Source organism: Esox lucius, chromosome 15 (assembly GCF_011004845.1).
Source record: "Esox lucius isolate fEsoLuc1 chromosome 15, fEsoLuc1.pri, whole genome shotgun sequence".
NCBI lineage: Eukaryota > Metazoa > Chordata > Actinopteri > Esociformes > Esocidae > Esox > Esox lucius.
The window spans coordinates 23,836,782-23,857,687 of NC_047583.1; the positions used below are offsets into that span (position 1 = coordinate 23,836,782).

Below are 20,906 nucleotides of genomic sequence, written 5' to 3' on the forward strand. Positions count from 1 at the left end.
TGGCAGCAGGCAGGGACAGGGTGCCAGACTGACTCTGTCAGAGGGAGGTGGAGGGAGGCATAAGGAGGCCCACAGCATATACTGGTCATCTGTCTCCCTGCCTGCCTGTCCTTTGTGGTGCAGCTAGCTGACCGTGCTGCAGGCGCCTGCTGCTCTGCATGCTGTCAAAGGGCGGTCCTCTGTCCACACAGTCTGCTGCTCTGTCTTTACACAGCTACACGTCATCAGCTGCTGTCCGGATTGGCTTGTTTTCCAAAAAAAGGGCAACAAAAGCAAATTCCATCCATTGAACCGCTCCGAACTGTAGGTTATTGAATCTAGCTGCTTCTGTAGTCTGTACTTACATACTAACAAACCCTGCACCAACCTGCTTCTGACATCTATAGATTATAGGCCTGTAAGATCTCTCTTATAGTTTGTCTTTCCATAGCTGCTATTAGAAAGATGCATGCAGAGAATCAGTCTGCAGAGTGGAGGAAACTACCAGAGACCCATTCGAATTCATTCCCAGGCTTATGCATCCTTCCCGGTCCTCTTTAAATTTCCTGGACCTGATCTTCTGTTCCATCACTAAGATGCATGAGACAAATCATGACCATCTTGGGGAACTGTGGCAGGGAACATCCTGTTCTCAGACTGCATGATAGACTAGGTCCAGGGATTTTGAAGGGAGACACCTCTTGTGGATACAATCCCGTCAAGTTGTCATTAGTGACAGTGTCATTAATTGCCTGGAAATAAATTCACCAACTGTGTTTTGATGGGTGAAACATGCAAGTACTATGAAAGAATTCAGAACGTCTTTGTGCTTTACAAGTATGATTCTACCAATTGTAACAAATCCTTATTTCTGTCCTTCACCCCACTCTCCTGGCTGACCCCCCCCCCCCCCCGGCTGGTCTCCCTCCCCCTTTCTCCTTGTTGATCTCCCTCCCCCTCTCTCTTGGCTGGTCTCCCTCCCCTCTCCTGGCTGCCCCCCCCCCCCCCGCTGGTCTCCCCCCCGCCTCCTGATTCATCTCCCCCTCTCTCCTGGCTGGTCTCCCTCCCCCTCTCTCCTGGTTGATCTCCCCCTCTCTCCTGGCTGGTCTCCCTCCCCTCTCCTGGCTGCCCCCCCCCCCCCGGCTGGTCCCCCCCCCCCCTCTCCTGGTTCATCTCCCTCCCCCTCTCTCGTGGCTGGTCTCCCTCCCCTCTCCTGGCTGGTCTCCCTCCCCCTCCAGAGTGGACACATGCCTGCTGTACGGGTGTGGGAGGTGGCAGAGCGGTCCCAGGTGGCCGAGCTACACGAGCATAAATACGGCATCTCCTGCGTGGCCTTCAGCCCCAACAGCAAGTACATCGTCAGTGTGGGATACCAACACGACATGATGGTCAATGTCTGGGCCTGGAAGGTAGCTAGATACTCCCTAATTGGGTCTTCATTGAGGCTTTGTTGGTCTTATGTTGAAATATATACATTTTGGATGAATGAAAGGACTCCTACATCTAGACTGAAAAAGGTGCAGTGGTAGCTTAATTTTTTCCAGAGCTGTATGTGTGTGTATATATATATGTATATATTTTTGTGTATGTACAGTCCTTTGCTAAGCTTTACTGTTGTTCCTCCTCAGAAAAACATTGTGGTGGCAGCAAACAAAGTGTCCAGTAAAGTGACAGCGGTGTCCTTCTCAGACGACAGCTCCTACTTTGTCACAGCGGGGAACAGGCACGTCAAGTTCTGGTACCTGGATCACACTAAATCCTCCAAGGTATTATACAGTCAGGCAGACACACCAATAACAACCCAACCTAATTCATAACTGACCTACAATGACTTCATGGACTTATGACACATTAACTAACCAAGCCTCCATGGGAAGTTCTCTTGACATATGCCGTTTCCTCCCAACTGGTGCTCTTGACCTCTGGCCGCTTCGCACAATGGTTAGATTTTAACAGCGCACCTAATTCACATAGTCACATAATCAGTAAGCCAGTGGTTTGTTGAAGTAGGCATGGAAAAGTAGGCATAAACAAATAAGGAATAGTCGGAGTAGCAGTTCTCTTCAGGAAGATGCCACATCGCTAGCCATACATATGTCTTACATCCAGTGTATGACAAACTGATGGACATCATGTCCCTTCCTCCCTCTCTAGGTGAGCGCCACAGTTCCTCTGCTGGGTCGCTCTGGGCTACTGGGGGAGTTGAGGAACAACTTCTTCTCTGACGTGGCGTGCGGGAAGGGTCGTAAAGATGGCAGCACTTTCTGCATCACCTCTTCAGGCCTGCTCTGCGAGTTCAACGAGAAGCGCCTGCTGGACAAATGGGTAGAGCTTAGGGTAAGTCACTAGACTAGCCGTCAGCAAATTGACTGAATTGTACATGTAATCCAAAGGCTTTGGCTTCAGTGCTCAAAGGGGCGTATCACCTGTAAAGAGAAACCCTGAATTCCATGACATTTTAGTGTATGTTTCCCTTCCCTGTTTATTCAGCACATTCAGGCAGTCGGTTACTTCCTGTTTTCACTAGGACTGTAGCTTCCTGGCTGTGTCCACAGGCGGAGAGTAACACTATGAAAAGACAAAAACCACTACACACTACACATCAGACGAGATGTGGTAGAAGTAACACAACATGTGACATCCCTGACCAGATCCACGGATGTGTTAAACAATAAGACATGTTGGTTGTAACCCATCTCTTATTACCGCACGGCACCAGACCACCCGCTCCTTCACCAAACGTGCTTTTTCAGTACAGCTGCAGCCAGCCATTGATTTCTATCTGTAACTGTGATTTCCAGGGCTTTCTAGGTACGAGACGTACGTTGTCGTACGGTGGAGATGAAGCCTCCATATATAGAACATTCTGATCAATTTTCACAAACACGCAGTAGACTCATTCAGTAGGCTGGCAGATATGTTAGCCCATTAGCACGTGATCACTAACAGAAATGAATCCATTTTAATTAGGTTTCAATTCTCAGCGGCTCAGAGTGGCTGCTGCCTCAGACAAATGATGCTCCATTACAACAGTTTGAATGTAAATGACTGCATGAGAAGAGTCTTGAAACGTGTTAAACACAACACAGTTTATTTAGGGAAAAACTATGTTGTATCAGCTTTAGCACCTTTTTTTTCTTAGCTTCTACAGTGTGAAAATGCTGGTAGAGAAATGGCTGGTGACTTATCATACCTTCTACTGCATAACCAGCTTTGGTTATAGCCCCTTTATAATGTACTAGTGGCACAGTATCAAACTTTACAATCAGTTGACTTGGCTGCTGTGTCCTAAGTCTTAATGGAATCTATAGCCACCAATTCTGTGACACACTACACAGCTTTCAGTTCTACATTGACAACTGTCTTGTGATGCTGTAGAAGTGTTCTACAATTCAATCTGCTGTCTAATTTTAGTCTTCTGCTTCTTCTCCTCTTACACTGTCCAGAACAACGATAGTATCACAGTAAGTCTGACCCTGGTCTCTGCAACTGCAGCTGTCACTTCCATGTCACCTCAGCTCAAAGCTGTGTCCAGCCCCCTTCCGATTCCTCAGTGCATCCCATTGGCGGGTTTCTCAATCCAAACGCTACATTCTGTCACTCCCACCTGTCCACCCCGCTTACCCACCAGTCGATGCTATCCATTGTCGTACTCATCACCTTGTGTTCAGTTGATCAGACATACCACCCAGAACAATGTGTTGATTCATTCTTGAACTCACCCGCACAATGAAATTGAATGAAATTGAGATTCAGCACACTGAATCTCTGTGATCTCTGTTTCAGCAGAGGTCAGGTCGGTGACACTACCCTTTCTCATGTTAACACCTGAGGTGGAATTACTGTCAGCAGCATAAACCTTGGACATAATATCTTTACTAACATGAACACCTGAAGGAACATTTGCAGTACTAACATTACCTTAAGACCCCTTTTGCCATTTAAACCTAAGTAGAGTTGTCATAGTAACTGGTCCCTTCACTCTGATGTGAGAACCAAAGTAAAGAAAAGGAAATCATCAGTGTTTAGCCCAGGCTTATACATACTGATCACCACCGACCAGAGATGTAGTCAAGACCACTGGAGTCCCAGACCAAGACTCAAAACCTAGACCCCCAGACCAAGACACAAACCCTGGAGATCAAGACCCAAACCCTAGAGCCCCAGACCAAGACTCAAACCCTAGAGCCCCAGACCAAGACCCAAACCCTGGAGACCAAGACCCAAACCCTGGAGAACCATAGACCAAGACCCAAACCCTGGAGACCCATAGACCAAGACCCAAACCCTGGAGACCCAGACCAAGACCCAAACCCTAGAGACCCATAGATGAAGACCCAAACCCTAGAGACCCAGACCAAGACCCAAACACTGGAGACCCAGACCAAGACCCAAACACTGGAGACCCAGACCAATACCTAAACCCTGGAGACCAAGACCCAAACACTGGAGACCCAGACCAATACCTAAACCCTGGAGACCAAGACCCAAACCCTGGAGACCCAGACCAAGACCTAAACCCTGGAGACCAAGACCCAAACCCTGGAGACCCAGACCCAAACCCTGGAGACCCAGACCAAGACCTAAACCCTGGAGACCAAGACCTAAACCCTGGAGACCCAGACCAAGACCCAAAACCTGGAGACCCAGACCAAGACCCAAACCCTAGAGACCCAGACCAAGACCCAAACCCTGGAGGCCCATACCACGTCTATATGGTCTTGAGTGGTCTCCAGACCGAGACTGCAAGATCGAGACTCCATCTCTGACACCAACTAATGCAGCCATCACGGTCATCTTTGTATCAGGTCCTAGAAAATGGTCCTGTTGACTTGTGGGATGGTCTGGCGTTGTACCACATGATTTTAACCTAGTAGAGATCCCTAGCAGATTCACAGACCCCACGCCTTGCTGAAGTGGGTCAGAGCGACTGTAGGTGGGTTGATGGGAGGCTGCACAATCATGCTTTTGTGTCAGCCACATGCCTAGTCCAAAGGAGGTGGGACGGGGGGGAGAAAGAGGATGGGGGAGACACGCGTGGGAGTGAAGAGGAAAGGAGAGAATGAGGAATTGAAATGAGACACGGGAAGAGGGCGTGAAAGAAGAGGACGAACAATGCTTGTGCTGTCCGAGAGCTCATCAACTGTTGCAACAACACATTCCATTCTTTGATCTGATTATAAGACCGCTTCAACACAACCTCTCCTCTCATTCTGCACATCAAGAATTCTCATTGCAGAGCTACCCGTTTGGATTTAAAAAATATACAAGCAAGCAGTGACCAAAACATCAAACTGGGACATTTGGCTTTCATTTCCTCACATGAACTGCATATCATTTCTCTTGAAAGCGTGAGAGAGCATCCTCTATGACGACCACAATGTCACTCCTCTTTCCCAGAGGCCACTTAAAACTGTCACTTTGGTATCTTTTTGTTTCTGCTCTACTGAGATGATTGTCCCACTGGCATGATGTAAGTAGCTGGGCACTGGTTTCAGGGAAATATCCCAGCATGCCTTAGTAACCTAAGCCAAAGGAGATCTGTCATGTCTGGCCTGCATAAAGAGCTGAATCCCTCTTATATATATTGTTTATTGTTTTAACACCCGCTACTTATCCAGTGTATTGTCAAGAAAATGTATTTGCTGCTCACAGCAGAGCTCAATGTCTGCCCATTTTAATCGCATATCCAACTACATTTTAGCACAGTTTAAGAAATGAAGGATTCACGCTTTACAAATTCTGATTATTGTGCACCACAAATTCTGTGTGTGAATAAGGTCAGCGTAGAGCCTTGGACAATAATTAGTCTCCGAAGTGGATACCATCTCAGCTTCTACACCACATTGAAATATCCTTGTGTTACTGTATGCCGTTTCTCTTACTGAACTGGTTTATTTGTACAACAGTATTGCCCTTCTAGAGAAGCCACTTCTTCTGCCATGTATATATTACCTATGAGTTGTTTTCATATTGTTTACCCAGAGGCCTAGCTACAGTATAGCTACTAGCGAAAATTAGATATTGTTAATCATTATTTCCACATACGGACTATTCTGGGTTGCTGACTGGCTCACTAGTCCATGCTGTCTCTGCACTTTTTCCCCCTGCAGACTTGTTATTTAGACATCTTGTGTGTGGCGCGTGTGTGGACATATACAGTGTGTGTGAGCGCTCCTGTAAGCCACCCTTCATTTCCTCTGCTCCACTCTCTCTCCACAGACCACTCAGGCCACGTCTCTGTCTGTGACGGAGGAGCTCATCTTCTGTGGCTGTGCCGACGGCACCGTACGAGCCTTCAGCCCCGTCAACCTGCACTTCATCTGTACCTTGCCGCGGCCACACTGTCTGGGCACAGACATCGCCACAGTGGTGGAGGCTAGGTGAGTCCAAGAGAGGTGGAGGCTAGGCGAGTCCATGAGAGGTGGAGGCTAGGTGAGTCCAAGAGAGGTGGAGGCTAGGTGAGTCCAAGAGAGGTGGAGCCTAGGCGAGTCCATGAGAGGTGGAGGCTAGGCGAGTCCATGAGAGGTGGAGGCTAGGTGAGTCCAAGAGAGGTGGAGGCTAGGTGAGTCCAAGAGAGGTGGAGGCTAGGCGAGTCCATGAGAGGTGGAGGCTAGGCGAGTCCTAGAGGGGTGGAGGCTAGGTGAGTCCCAAAGACGTGGAGGCTAGGTGAGTCCCGAGAGGTGAGGCTAGGTGAGTCCCAGAGATGTGGAGGCTAGGTGAGTCCCGAGAGGTGGAGGCTAGGTGAATGACAGTCCATTGGTTTGAATAGTTTCTTTGTGATGGTGTAAACTGGGAACAGTTTCTCTCAGTCCATTTAGTTAGCCAACATGGCGTGGGTTGTCTGGTATCGCCTCATATTCTACATTCCTATGGTAATACTGTTCCTTCAAACAAATGAGAAAAAGGTCTAATGATTTCCTTTTTGTTCTTACTGTTCGTCTGGGGTGCATGTGGGACCAACTGGAGTTATTGTCATATTGTTTTTGTACTCCTATATCCCCCTCAAGCTCTCTATAAGTTGACGTTTTGTTGTTGATGTGTTCAGAAAGACAGAGCTAGACTCCTCAGAACTCGTTCCCTTTTCCTCGTAAATATGGACTGATTAATTAATGCTGTCTTTGGAATGTTGCTGGTTCATTTGCCTGTTCAAGTGACTAACTGAAATAGGTCCCAGATGAACAACCTGATTAGCTGGCTAATCATGCATGTTGAAAGTTTGTGTGGGACGTAAAGACTCCCACCGTTGGAACAGCTAACTCCTAGTAGTTCCAAATTGCACCCTATTACCATATTTAGTGCATTCCTTTTGACCGAGGCTCATAGATGGCTGCATGGTTTAAGTCAGGTTGAAGCTACAATTGAGTGATCCTGCCATCAAGCCCACTTAGCTGGATTCTAGACGTTATTTTGAGACACACTCTCCCAGTAGGCACATATCATGTAGGCTGCCAGGCCAAAAACAGCCAACACAATCAGTAAATCATCTGTCATGGAATGCAACTGAGACAGTTGGGCTTTTCCAATAACCCTGGTATTGGGTGATGCTTGAGTATCTTGCATTATCCGCAAATTCTAAAGTATTATAAAATGTCTCTTACATTTCAAACTCTGCCTGGTTCCCTCCCTGTCGCTCTCCCTGTCGCTCTCCCTCCAGCCACCTCTTCAGCCACAAGGTGGACGCTCGGTATCCAGACACGGTGGCTGTGTCCTATGACCCTGCGAGCCGCTGGCTGTCCTGTGTCTACAATGACCACAGCCTGTATGTGTGGGACGTACGGGACCTCCGCAAAGTGGGCAAGGTCTACTCCGCCCTGTACCACTCTGCCTGTGTGTGGAGCGTTGAGGTAAGGGAGGCCGTTCGGAAAGCATCCCGTCACCATGTCACATGTATGCGTACACCAACGCTTATTCATCCATGCCCTTCGTTAAAGGAAACGGATGCCCTATTGTACACTGTTGAAGGATTGTCTCATTTTATGTTCAGCCGAGCGTCCAGAGTTGGTCCAGTACGGTACAATTTCAGCATGAATGTACATGGTTTAGGTGTAGTCACAGAGTGTGCACGTCTGCATCATCCATCATGGACTAGTTTCATGTCCTGTGTGCCTCCGTCCAGGTGTACCCAGACAGGATCAGTGATGGGGAGCAGGCCTGTCTTCCTCCAGGCTCTTTCCTCAGCTGTTCTTCAGACAACACCATACGTCTCTGGAACACTGATGGTCACAGCACCACCCTCAGCCACAACGTTATCAGCAATGTACGTCTCTGACACACGCACGTGCGCGCACACCAACAAACCGGTAGAGGATTGTAACGCAAAGTAGTTCTACTCAGACGTTACCTGTGTTTAATTTGGAGGTATATCTTGAAGTGGGGAAACTGCAAACAACTGACTGAGATCCATTAAAGGGAACGTCCACTATAGAACACTGTTTGGGTTGTTTCCCTACATAATAATGACTGATTGGAAGTGTTTCAGACATAAGTATGCACCACAGCAGTTGTGTTTTTGATTTTGCACCAGGAAAGTTTAACAGTTCATGTTATTGGTTGATAAAGCCTCCTTTCCGATATAAAAATGAACGGAGTGATGTTTGGTAGCAATTACTGTGGCCTTTGTGTTTCGCCCGCTTACTCGATCACATTGGTGGGTAGATACGGTTGTTCTTGTTCAAAAGAGCTACTGGACTGGTGCCAACAAAGAACAATGTTCCTAACAGCCGGTACATTTACAGGAGAGCCAGCTTGACTCATTTTCTCTGGCTTTGTAAAGACTACATCCTGACGGGAGCCCTGTAACCACCCTCAAAGATAGGCTTTTCAGAATGCTGGCGGTACTAGTTTTAACAGGTTCTTTGGAACTTGCTAGGTAGCTAGACTTTTAAAGTTGGCAAAACAGTCACTGCTTCTAATGATTCCACATTACTAGAAGAGCTGGACATGGAAATAAATTCTGGATAGTGTGGCTTGCTTACAACCAGGAAATGTGGATGGCCTCATTTATACCAGTAAAATGCAGAAACGCTTGTATTTGAGTCGCATGAGGAAATCCACAATTTTAATGGCACATACCAAATTAACAGACATGCTGTATAAATGGTGAACAGAGCAGCAGTGAAATGTCTGGTTCATCCACAGTACATTAATATCTCTCCATTCCCACCTCTCTGCAGGACCTCCAGAAGATCATCTACATGGATAACAACACAGCCGGCCTGCTGGACACGGAGTGCCTCAACTCCGGGAACGGAGAGAAGGCCGACCCCCAGACCTCGGAGACCAGGACGGGCATCAGGACCATGTGTGTGAGCCCTGACGGGCAGCACCTTGCGTCCGGCGACCGGACTGGCACCTTGAGGTACTCTACGGGGTTAACAGCTATAGTAGGAGAAACTAGAACACTGCTGTGCATGATTACCATTCAAACTAATTTAATTGGTCTCTTTTAATCACGCAAAAGTTGGGTCTGTAAACCTCTGCTATGTCGTCCCAGAGGGATTCCTGTTTTTCATTTCTGGGCCTAAGCAGTCTTCCTAATTCAACTCCCTTAACTAGACCCTTGGGAGGGTCTGTTGAATCAGGGTTTGGAGGAGGTTGGTTGATTCATGCATCACCCAGGTCCCTGAGTGCATCATTCCACATATTTTGATGGATGCACCGCGGATCACCGCTGACCCATTTAACACCATGGCAACGCGCTGTTTACTAGCTTGACACGCAAAACTGAACCGTGGCAGCCTGTTGTGGATTTATACAGCGTCCCAGCAGTGTGTCTGTGTGTAGAGAGAGAACTCTACTGTAAGTCTCTGTGCTGTGGGTTTTGTCACGGGAGCCCGAGTTGGACTGATGTGTTCATTCCATGTGCCGTTACAGGATCCATGAGCTGGATAGCATGGACGAGATCCTAAACGTACAAGCCCACGACTCTGAGATCCTGTGTCTGGAGTACTCCAAGCCAGAGACGGGTATGTTTCCGTTGTTACCCCGACCTAGGTGAACAACGTGAGATTAGCTCAACAAGATTTAGCTATATACACGGAATACAGTTTGTTATTGTTAGCTAGCCACTTGTAGCATTGACACGCCTGAGAAGTGCAAGGCAGCAGTGGCTTCCCCTGTGCTGGGAGGAAACTGAAGCCCACCTCGTGGTTAATGGCACTACTGTAGTTATAGAGCTCCTACAGCTGGCAGCCAGATGCTTTACGACCCTCCCTGTCTTCAGACAAACCACTTCAGAGCTCTAGCACGTTATATGGAGACTGGGGGGTTGTGCCCAAATGTATGTCAATTCATCTTCGTCAAAGTATATAACAAGCAGCTTTATAGAATTAATTTTCCTGACTAGAACAAATGTATGGTGAGAGATTTGTGAAGAGTTCTCTTAGTAACTACTGCTGCACAGGTTGAATCTTGTTTGAATGTGCTGTTAAGAGGATATGATCAGTCTTGTCAAAGTGCAGTCCAGACCTCCACCCTATAGGCCCAGTAGCAGAACATCTGTCCTAGTGGCCGCATTCCCAGAATGCCCGGAGACATAGGGAAATATCTAGGGAATAGGGAATATGGGATGTAGCCACTAGTCAATGACTTTCATGGTATTCCGTTTGTCTTATTGAATCATTTCCCCATGATAATAGGAGTATTATTGATGTTCAGGTTATCTTAGTGGATAATTCCTCTCCATGAACACTGTTACACTTACACTGCTGTGTCACTTATTTTGAACCATCTCTGTAATTACTGTATCTTTTTATTCTAACCAGACAGGGGTTCCCACAAAATCCCCCCTAGCGTCCAAATAGCATTACCTCCACTTAGCAGTGAATATGCTCCCAGCAATTAAGGATAACACCCGCTACTTATCCAGTGAATATCCTCCCAGTAATTCAGGATAACACCCGCTACTTATCCAGTGAATATCCTCCCAGTAATTCAGGATAACACCCGCTACTTATCCAGTGAATATCCTCCCAGCAATTCAGGATAACACCCGCTATTTATCCAGTGAATATCCTCCCAGCAATTCAGGATAACACCTGCTCCTTATCCAGTGAATATCCTCTCAGTAATTCAGGATAACACCCACTCCTTATCCAGTGAATATCCTCCCAGTAATTCAGGATAACACCCGCTCCTTATCCAGTGAATATCCTCCCAGTAATTCAGGATAACACCCGCTACTTATCCAGTGAATATCCTCCCAGTAATTCAGGATAACACCCGCTACTTATCCAGTGAATATCCTCCCAGTAATTCAGGATAACACCCGCTACTTATCCAGTGAATATCCTCCCAGTAATTCAGGATAACACCCGCTATTTATCCAGTGAATATCCTCCCAGTAATTCAGGATAACACCCGCTACTTATCCAGTGAATATCCTCCCAGTAATTCAGGATAACACCCGCTACTTATCCAGTGAATATCCTCCCAGTAATTCAGGATAACACCCCTACTTATCCAGTGAATATCCTCCCAGCAATTCAGGAAAAAACCCGCTCCTTATCCAGTGAATATCCTCCCAGTAATTCAGGATAACACCCGCTACTTATCCAGTGAATATCCTCCCAGTAATTCAGGATAACACCCCTACTTATCCAGTGAATATCCTCCCAGCAATTCAGGAAAACACCCACTCCTTATCCAGTGAATATCCTCTCAGTAATTCAGGATAATACCCGCTCGTTATCTAGTGAATATCCTCCCATGTGCAAATAGCTGTTAATATTCCCTTTAATGTAGATCATGTCCAGTTTTCATCTTCCCCTCTGTGGTAGTGATAGGTGAGCGGCTCACTCATACTTGACAACCGTATTACTGGTCTAGAAAAATACTGTTTATACAGACATGTTCGGTCATTAAGAGTCGTTTCTTTGTTACTGTTTGAGGTCACCTGGGGTTCACGTGTCTTTGCTGAGTCTGTGGAGCCAGAATCCCGCTTTGCTCCACAGGATGCGATTTGGCTGTTAAAATCATGAAAGACCGCTTTAACAGAACGGGTTCACACCACTGAAATGGAGAACAGGTGTTGGAAAGGTAATGGTGTCCTGGAGTGTTAATGTGTATGTTTCCATTTTTTGTACATGGCAGGTCTTAAGTTGCTAGCCACAGCGAGTCGAGACCGGCTGATCCACGTGTTGGATGCAGAGCAGGAGTACAGCCTGCTGCAGACGCTTGACGAACACTCCTCCTCCATCACCGCCGTGCGATTTGCTGGTGAGACTCACAGATGACCTTTGACTCCTGACTCTAAATTCCAGTACTGGTTATGTTTGTTAGACTTCCGCCACCAAGAGGTGTTGTATTGTAATGTGTGCCACTAGCTTCCCATTATTGCCATAGTAACAATGTTTCTTCTGTTTTAGCCAATGATGGCAAGGTGAGGATGATCAGCTGTGGTGCTGACAAGAGCATCTACTTCCGCACAGCGCAAAAGGTAAATGCCACTACACACACACACACACACACACACACACCAGAACAGCTTTTGCTGAAAACATAACCAGGTTAGGAGGACTGGTGCTTTTGTGGCACATTTTGGTGTTATTTCATGATCTTTTCTCAACAATGGACTCACAGATTTAACTGCATTCAGCAAATTCCTCTGTGGTGGTATATAAGATCCTTGTTGCAGCTAATTAAACTCCAAGTAGCCTATTTGATGAGACATCCTTTCACTGTACAGCTTTCTGTGTCATCCTTTCTGTTAAATGTTAAAAGTCCTGCTTCAATTTTTTTCCTTGAAAACAAATCCAGTGAGTTTTATTCTTTTTTACATTTTCACAAGCTTGCTTTACAAAGTCAAATTCCTGACCCAGGGGGCTCTGACAGCCCATATGACTAGGCTGCTGTCACTCCCACCTGACCCATCAGAAACAAGCCAGCAGAACAACTACAACCAAACAACTAGAATTAGAACTAGAATTAGAACTAGAAAGGCAAGCTACAGTCTACAGTTCTTACATTGACATCACAAATTAACTAGAGTACAAGAGGTAAACACATTTCTTAATTGCAGGTTTCTACTTGACAATGCTGAAAAAAGAGTTGGAATTGACTAACAGAGAGGAAAAACACAGCACCAGTGCTTACAACATCAAGTATTTAAATGGTGTTTGTGTGAGTGAATGCTGGTGTGCCCCGTTGAGCAGAGTCAGTGTAGGAGGTCAGACCAGGTCAAATTAGTTTAATTGCAGTAAGGTTACGTTCCATTAGGAATCCAGTCAGGAACTAAGGAAAAGCTTTGACAACGTTGTTGCCTGTTGTACGTAGGGTTCTAAGTTCTAAGCCCCATAAATCTCTTAGACAGGCATTGTGTTCTGTGGACTGAATACTAAAGCAGGGTTTATTACTGCATATTGCTCTAAGCAGTGCTGCCAGGTTTTTGGGTCCGGAAGCAGATGCAGATTCTAATAATGTGTATAGAGCAGGAAGACACAAACAGAGACTGCGGGTAACAGGAAGACCAAATACATTTTCCTCATCATCCAGTACAGTCCAACCGTCAGTTGAGATTACCACAGCAAATCAGCGAAATCAGCGAATTCTGACAGGTTTTAGTTTGTTGTCCACTGTAGAAATTTGATACACTTTGTGATTCATTAGGATATGGCTGCATCCGAAATGGCTCCCTTTTTACTATGTTATGTACAACCTTTGAAGGGTGCTATGTAGGCAATGTGTTGTTTTCTAATGCAAGCTGTAACTCATAATACCAACGTCTTCCAAAATATCTTCGATTGGACAGCTCATTTGTCACTGGAGCTTTTAGAACTCTGGTTCCTAACCTTTATTCTCTAGGGCCTCTTTTTTAGAGGATTCCAATAGTCACACATTAGGATTTTCCAAGGAAAGTCCAATGTGTTTGACTCCTCGACTTTAAAGGCTGTATTTCAGCTTCAAAATAACAGAGACACTAAAGATAGTCCCATGTGCAAACAAAGTCACGTCATCTTCTGGCCTCGGGAACCTCTGATTTGGAGTACTGCTGTTAAAGACTTGGCATGACCGCGAGCGACTGACCTGTTTTAACCTCTCGTTATTTTAACCCCTTGTTTTGAACAGTCAGATGAAGGAACAGTGTTTACTCGCACCCACCACATCGTACGCAAGACTACGCTGTACGACATGGATATCGACCCCACCAGGAAGTACGCAGCTATTGGCTGTCAGGACCGCAGCATCAGGTGGGGACCTAGTCTACCTGCCTTAGCTTGAATATCTCTTTTCATGTTCCCTGACTTTGCGTGCTTTGCTGTTTTTGTAGATGTGTTCCTGTACATCACTAAGGGGGTGTACACGAGGCGCGCAGGCGCGTGCGTACGTGTTTCGGTGCACGTGCGTGTGAGCTCTTCCTCAGTAATCCGTCGGTGCTGTCGTCACTAACTCAGGTGTTGTAGACACAGGAAGAGCGGGGGATTGTGGGCCGTGCTATGAGCTGGCTAAGCCGCTAGCTATCTTCAGCCACAGACGTGCCGCTGTCCGTGTGCCCGTCTAGACCTGTTCACGCCACTCTCCCCCCGATCGGCCCGGTGCACAAGGCTTTATATCACTCCCTCCATCCCGCGTCAACTACAATAACAACACTCTGACACTGCTAATATGGTTTTGTTTTGGGTTTCCTAGACAACAGTCACCACAACAGGGTCAAAGTTGAACGCGTCTCGCGTACGAATAAGCCCGCTTGAACAAGCGTATAAACATTGCTCACTTATATACTGGAGAAACTCCTCTAGTCCTATGCGAGAGCCGAAGCGGCCTTTTTGAGGAAGTTGTGTATGGCGTTGGTGTTACAATAAGGAGCTGGGATTCAACTGTTATGGTTGAAGATTGAACCATAATGGAGAGGTTTCAAACATTCACTCTGAAGTTATGTTAACAGCCACTTGGAAATGTTAGCTTACCGCTTTATTTATCAGTCAGTGTAAATAATGGGAATGTGGCAGAGTAGTAAGACAGTCCAAATAGGGCTTTCCCTCAGCTCGAGATATTTAAAGTCAACTGTAAACAAGCCTCCAGCTCTTCATTTAAACACAGTGATTAAACACTACAGTAAAAACTAGGATGTTTCATTGCACTTTAACGATAATGGTAGCGGGGCAAGAGGGCTTTCGTTTAATGGGCTCACATTTAAACCTTATGTAACTAAGCTGCGCTGCGTAATTGTGTCAATCCATGGTTGACTGGCTGTCCACAGCCCTGAACACTGCCAGCTTTCCCCAAGGTAGGCCGGGCCCGGCTCGGCCTTGGCTTGTGGGTGGTGGCCTGCCAGCTGGTGGAGGCTAGTCAGCTTCACGCACCCTGTAGAAATGAACCGCTTAGGCTGCAAGAGTGACCCCATGTGGTGAGCCGCGGAGCGACACGTATTTCTATTGAGCTGTTAGCACGCCATGTGGCACCGTTGGCTGGCCCATGAACCACAGTCACCTGAACTTCCTAGGTCAGATGACTCAGTCCTCGGTCGGCCTTAAACGTCCACTCTGATGCAGGATGTGAACGGATAGACCTGTCTGACTGGAGGTTGTCCAGTCGACGCCCTCCAGGCGCTGACGTTAGACAAGGACGGATCACCGGAATTATAAACCCACTGGCTTAAACACTAGAACTGTCTTTGTGATTTAGTCCTGTAGAATGAAGCTGGTGGCGTATTAGGTGGAGATGTAGCCAGGTGCACCCGCACCGCTGTGTGGAGGTCCCTGGGCCTGTTTAACTCTCCTCTAACCTTCCACAGAATCTTCAACATCAGCAACGGCAAACAGAAGAAACTGTACAAGGGCTCCCAAGGAGAGGATGGAACGGTGATCAAGGTGATAACAAAGTGTTACTGTGAGGGCTCCTTTGACAAAACAGAAGTACTCCATGTGGTGTTTGGACACTAGTTGTCTTCTCTCCCCAGGTTCAGACCGACCCGTCAGGGCTGTATGTGGCCACCAGCTGCTCAGACAAGAACATCAGCATCTTTGACTTCTACTCTGGAGAGTGTGTTGCCACCATGTTCGGACACTCCGGTAAGAATAGTCCATTTGCGCTAAAACCGAACAGCCTGTTTAGTTGGGTATATTACAGCAAACTGGCTGCCTGACAGCCTGCAGCCACTGGTATGTTCAGAATCGAAAGCAGCTGGATCTTTCCGTCTTCATGTCTATTCACTACATCTCATTTCTTCCTATTCGTTTGGTTTTTTTCTCTGCAGAGGTTGTGACTGGAATGAAGTTCACCAATGACTGCAAGCACATGATAACGGTGTCTGGTGACAGCTGTATCTTCATGTGGCGTCTAGCCCCTGAGCTCACCATCAGTATGAGGCAGCGTCTGTCAGAGCTCCAACAGAATGGCAAGCCGCTTCAGAAGACGCCACCGCACAAACCTTCAAATCTCAGGTAACTATTGTATTCGAACCCATCCTTTCTGGACAAGTACCCTTCCCAACTTCTGTTACATTCCTGTAAGCTCCTAGTGAAGAGAGGGCCTTGGTGTCTTGTTTAAAGCAAGCTTACACCCAGGGATCCCTGTGGGAGACATTTTATTCCAGTGCATAAGCAGTGGACCAGGCTCAAACCCAGCAGTATGTGTGTACTGGGGGCAGGGTTCACCTTAGACCCAAGAAAAACAAGGTAATATTATATATACTACCCTTTTCATTATACCCCTGCCCCTCTTTATTACTATTATTATTTTACTTGATCTGTGAGGTTAGAAACCTGTTTCGCTTTAGGGACCTGGCAGGAGGTCGTCAAGAAGAGGTCAGAGGGTACATACAGCACAATACAATTCCTTAAAAACACATACAGAAACATTCTTTTCAAGGGTTTCCTTTTGTAGTTTGTTCCATGTCCTAAGGTCATTGTTCACTCCTTTCTGACCTTGTCCACGGAACTCTGAAGGAAAGCGTTGACTGACATCAGAGGCCGTAGGATGGTGATGTTATTGTACGTTGGGAGCAAAGATAAGTAGGGAGTAGCCCAAGCACTGACTTGTACACAGAACTGCCCCAGCGGGCAAGTCTTCTGGGAAAAAGGGAGGGCCAGTGTACCATGTTTTCCAGTTCACAGTGATTGATGAGTGGTCTTGTGTTTGCCAACATAGAGAAATAGAATAAAAGTCAGTCAGTGGTTGATTTTGCAGGTGCTGCAATGTTTTTCCCTTAGATTAGATGAAGAAAATAAAAAATCTGGGATTCAGCAGTGTCATCAAAAATCCATCTGCAAAGCCTGAATGCTTCTCTCCATGTATAGGTACAGGAATAAACATTGTTCAGCCAGCAAATAGATGAAGTTTGGCAGACTTAACATTTTTAGCACATAATTAATACATGGTGTAAAAAGAACTGCAAACCAAAAGGACAGGCCCTAAAAATGATGTTTATGTTTTAAATGGATTCCTTGTAAGCTGTCCCAGAGGTAGTTTTGGAATCAATGTCACGCTCCAACACCAAACCAGTTGTTTCTGATATACACAACAGCAGGGCATTCTCTACAGCAGTGTTTCTTAATCCTGGTCCTCTGGACCCAAAGTGGTGTACATTTTAGTTTTTGCCTAGGCACTCACACACCTGATTCCAACTACAGGCTTGATGATAGGTTGATTACGTCAATCAGGTGTGTAGGTGGTAAGGCAACATTTGAAACAGCTGTGTGAATGCTAGGGCTAAACAAAAATGTGCCCCCCTTTGGGTCATGAGGACGAGGATTGGGAAACACTGCTCTGCAGTGTTGAAACCTTCTCAAGAACATTAGCAAGCACAGACAGGTTAGAAATAATGTACCGTACGGTGATAGTTATCCAATTAGGACTTTTATGCAGCAATGTTGACATCTGCTCCAATTCTCAGCAGTTACAGATTCTTGTCGTCCAGGGCAGTATTTTTCTTTGTATCAAATGGTCTGAGCTCAATTATAATTTTGCCCTGCGTAATCTCTGTAAAATTTAACTGCGTACATATATGTGGCTGATGGTCAGATGCAGGCACCTACACATTTAAAAGCTGATTATTGAAAACATTGCCAGCTATAGACATGTTAATAAAATGCATTAACATTTACCAACGAGTTACCTTTCCTGGCCCATAGTACTGAACATTTGGTCTTATTCACTACAATTAACACCTCTCATTGTGACATCTTTTAGGTAGGCCATGTACTATTAATAATAATGACAAACCCGATTTCACCCAAATCTTATTCTGATACCAGATATCCTTATTATTAACATTTATATGAAACCTCAATTTATTTATAAACATTTTCTTTTCCAGAAAGTGTTTGGATGAATTCATGGCAGCGGCCACATGTTACATTCAATGACTTTCCTACCTGTGTTTTTTTTGGTGTGTGCAGCGTCAGGAGAGAGATGCACAGCGCCCCCCCCATAGCCACCATGTCTTCTGACAGTGACAAAGAGGTGGAGGAAGAGGAGGGGATTGAAGAGGAGGATGAGGAAGAGAGCTCTCCTTACATGGTGTCAGGCTGCAGTGCAGGGGAAGAGACAGGTTGGTAACCCTCTCGCAAATGTACACAATGTCCACATCTCAGAATGACCACGTCCCAAACGCCTCCCTGCATCTTATATAGTCCCCTTCTTATGACCGGCTGGATCAGTACTAGTGCACTACACTATACACCCTCTAGAGATGTCCACCGAGTGGGTCTCCTCCGTGTCGTGAAGGATTCACTCGGTTTTGTGTTTGTTTTCCAGATACCTCGGAGGAGAAGCCCAACGCTCACGGCAGAGAAGTGAAACGGGTCAGTCACAGCCGCCACACTCGTCTGGCTGTCTTGCCATGTGATGTCTGTTTTCAAAATGGATCTCCGTCTCTGTCCTGCAGGAGAACCAGTTCTACCGCTGCTCCTCCCAGGGGAGCCACCGCTCTGAAGATAGGGGTCCCCGTCCTCGACGTCGCTGGTCCAGACGCACGGGCAGCATGGACCTGATGGTCAAGTCCATGTTGGACCTCAGGCAGCTAGATTCCTTCGCCTTGCCCCACCCCTCCCCCACCAAGACCCAGGCCGACTCCTACAGGGACCCATTCAGACCGGGGGAGAGGGGCAGCACCGTCAGCCTGCAGCCCCTCACGGCGTGGGTGAGTGGGGCGTGGACGGGGGAGCATTCAGACGCTCGAGGACGACCTGGAGAATGATGTCAGCTTTAAAAAAGAAAATATGAAAAAAGGCTTTGGCCTCGTCCCAAGTGGTGCTGTAATCCCTATGTAGAGCACAGCTCTGTCCAGGGCCCTTACGTAGAGGGGAGACATCAGACCCTCTGCCAGTGGGCCTCTGTAGGGTTCACTGTGTGTCCTTGTTTCAGGGTGGTGAGTGTGATCAGAGCTCCCAGCTGAGGCCCCACTACATCACGCTCTCCCCACAGACGCCCGAGACAGAGAGTGGCCCGGTGCTCTTCCCCGACGGCTGTGAGGACCGGCTCAGCTTAGCCGGCAGGTAATCTCTCGTCATCGAGTTCAGACCTCCGGTTTCTCATGTCAAGTGTTAGTTCAGGTCTCCTGGATCAGCTTTTCTGGGCTGCTTCATGAAGACCAAACGTGTTCCTTTCGTACTGTACCATGTACTGTACATACCACTAGTTCTTCATACATCCACATGTTTTGTTTTCCCTATAGTGAGTACCTGGTGAAGGAGCTACTTCCCGGGCCCGGGGCCAGCAGGACTGGGAAGGGCCACCAGAACCAGGGGAGCCAGGCCCACCATGAAAAACACAGCCCAGACAGCGCCTGTTCTGTGGACTACTCCAGCAGCAGACTGTCCAGCCCAGACCAGGCTCCCGGAGAGGGTGAGCACCACACTATCCACTCCCCGGCACCCACGACCCACCCACGGTTCACGACCCCCCGCCCCAGTTGTCCTCAGTGGTTGCATTAATCAGGAGTTGACGTCCGTGTGTGTTTCCACGTCAGACTCTGAGCCCACAGAGCCGCTCAGCGTGGATGGCAACTCCTCCGAGCTGGACATGGAAGAGCTGGAGGAGGAGGAGGAGAGGGGGAGGGGAGAAGCCCAGGGTACGACGGCTGTGCCCCAAACCCCTGACCAGGAGGCCTTCCTCAAACAGCACTTTGGAAACCTGGCTGAGTTGAACCGCCCAGGTAAGAGTACGGCCCTGTCCCAGAACCCCCTGCAGAACCAAGACACAGGTGATAATGAAAGTACTTCTGGTATTTCAGCTGTATTTTCTCTCTTTGTCAGTGAGCCCGACCAGAGTGGTCACCCCTGAAAGTATCAGCATCTCATCCAAGTTCCTGTCCCAAGGCGGTACTGGACGGTATGGCCGGTCTGGAGATATCAGACCTAAGAAAGCTTATGTCCATTTACATTTGTTCTCATGTCCTAGCTGAGCGGTTGTTTGTTTTCTCAGCAGGACTGTCTTTCCATTCCCATCGAAGAGTGGAGGTGAGGGGAAGTTAGCAGACAGTGTGGTGAGGCCCCCGGTCTCCGAGGTGAGGCCCCTCATGGAGCATATCCAGGGGAAAGGCTCTGTAGAATATTCAAAGGGCGCACCTGGAAAACTACAGGTTGTAGACAGCACCCCAGCGGAGAAAGCTCTGAATCTGCGGTCCTCTCCAATGAGGAAGAAGCTGTGTAACCCTGCGGTGGACTCCCGTAGGATGGTCAGCCCCGTGGCTAAGGCTGCGGCCTCACACGTCACCTCCAATGGCATCAGGAAGTCCCAGTCAGTCCAGAACCTGCACACTGAGGGTGAGACACTAGGGAGGGACTGTGGTAAAGTCTAATTAATTAATGTTATGATTACATCTAGTGAATTAATGTTATGATTACATCTAGTGAATTCATGTTATGATTACATCTAGTGAATTCATGTTATGATTACGTCTAGTGAATTGATGTTTTGATCACGTCTAATGAATTGATGTTTTGATCACGTCTAGTGAATTGATGTTTTGATCACGTCTAATGAAT

General features: G+C 47.1%; 1 protein-coding gene across 4 annotated transcripts in view; it reads left to right on the plus strand.

The window, feature by feature from the left end:
* The window catches only part of mapkbp1 (mitogen-activated protein kinase binding protein 1), a 46,301-nt gene that overhangs the window by 19,620 nt on the left and 5,775 nt on the right, over positions 1-20,906 (plus strand). For 2 of the 4 annotated variants that reach the window (XM_034297343.1, XM_034297345.1), the window contains exons 5-27: positions 1,218-1,388; positions 1,608-1,745; positions 2,134-2,316; positions 3,426-3,443; positions 6,202-6,362; positions 7,637-7,826; positions 8,099-8,239; positions 9,156-9,340; positions 9,856-9,947; positions 12,073-12,198; positions 12,348-12,418; positions 14,047-14,168; positions 15,713-15,788; positions 15,878-15,989; positions 16,175-16,361; positions 18,318-18,469; positions 18,676-18,722; positions 18,806-19,060; positions 19,285-19,415; positions 19,595-19,764; positions 19,889-20,074; positions 20,175-20,250; positions 20,344-20,684. In XM_034297343.1, coding sequence (XP_034153234.1) covers positions 1,218-1,388; positions 1,608-1,745; positions 2,134-2,316; positions 3,426-3,443; positions 6,202-6,362; positions 7,637-7,826; positions 8,099-8,239; positions 9,156-9,340; positions 9,856-9,947; positions 12,073-12,198; positions 12,348-12,418; positions 14,047-14,168; positions 15,713-15,788; positions 15,878-15,989; positions 16,175-16,361; positions 18,318-18,469; positions 18,676-18,722; positions 18,806-19,060; positions 19,285-19,415; positions 19,595-19,764; positions 19,889-20,074; positions 20,175-20,250; positions 20,344-20,684 — 3,331 coding nt within the window. The remainder of the gene's footprint in view (positions 1-1,217; positions 1,389-1,607; positions 1,746-2,133; positions 2,317-3,425; positions 3,444-6,201; positions 6,363-7,636; positions 7,827-8,098; positions 8,240-9,155; positions 9,341-9,855; positions 9,948-12,072; positions 12,199-12,347; positions 12,419-14,046; positions 14,169-15,712; positions 15,789-15,877; positions 15,990-16,174; positions 16,362-18,317; positions 18,470-18,675; positions 18,723-18,805; positions 19,061-19,284; positions 19,416-19,594; positions 19,765-19,888; positions 20,075-20,174; positions 20,251-20,343; positions 20,685-20,906) is intronic. The other 2 variants (XM_034297344.1, XM_010894814.4) reach the window with 2 other exon arrangements.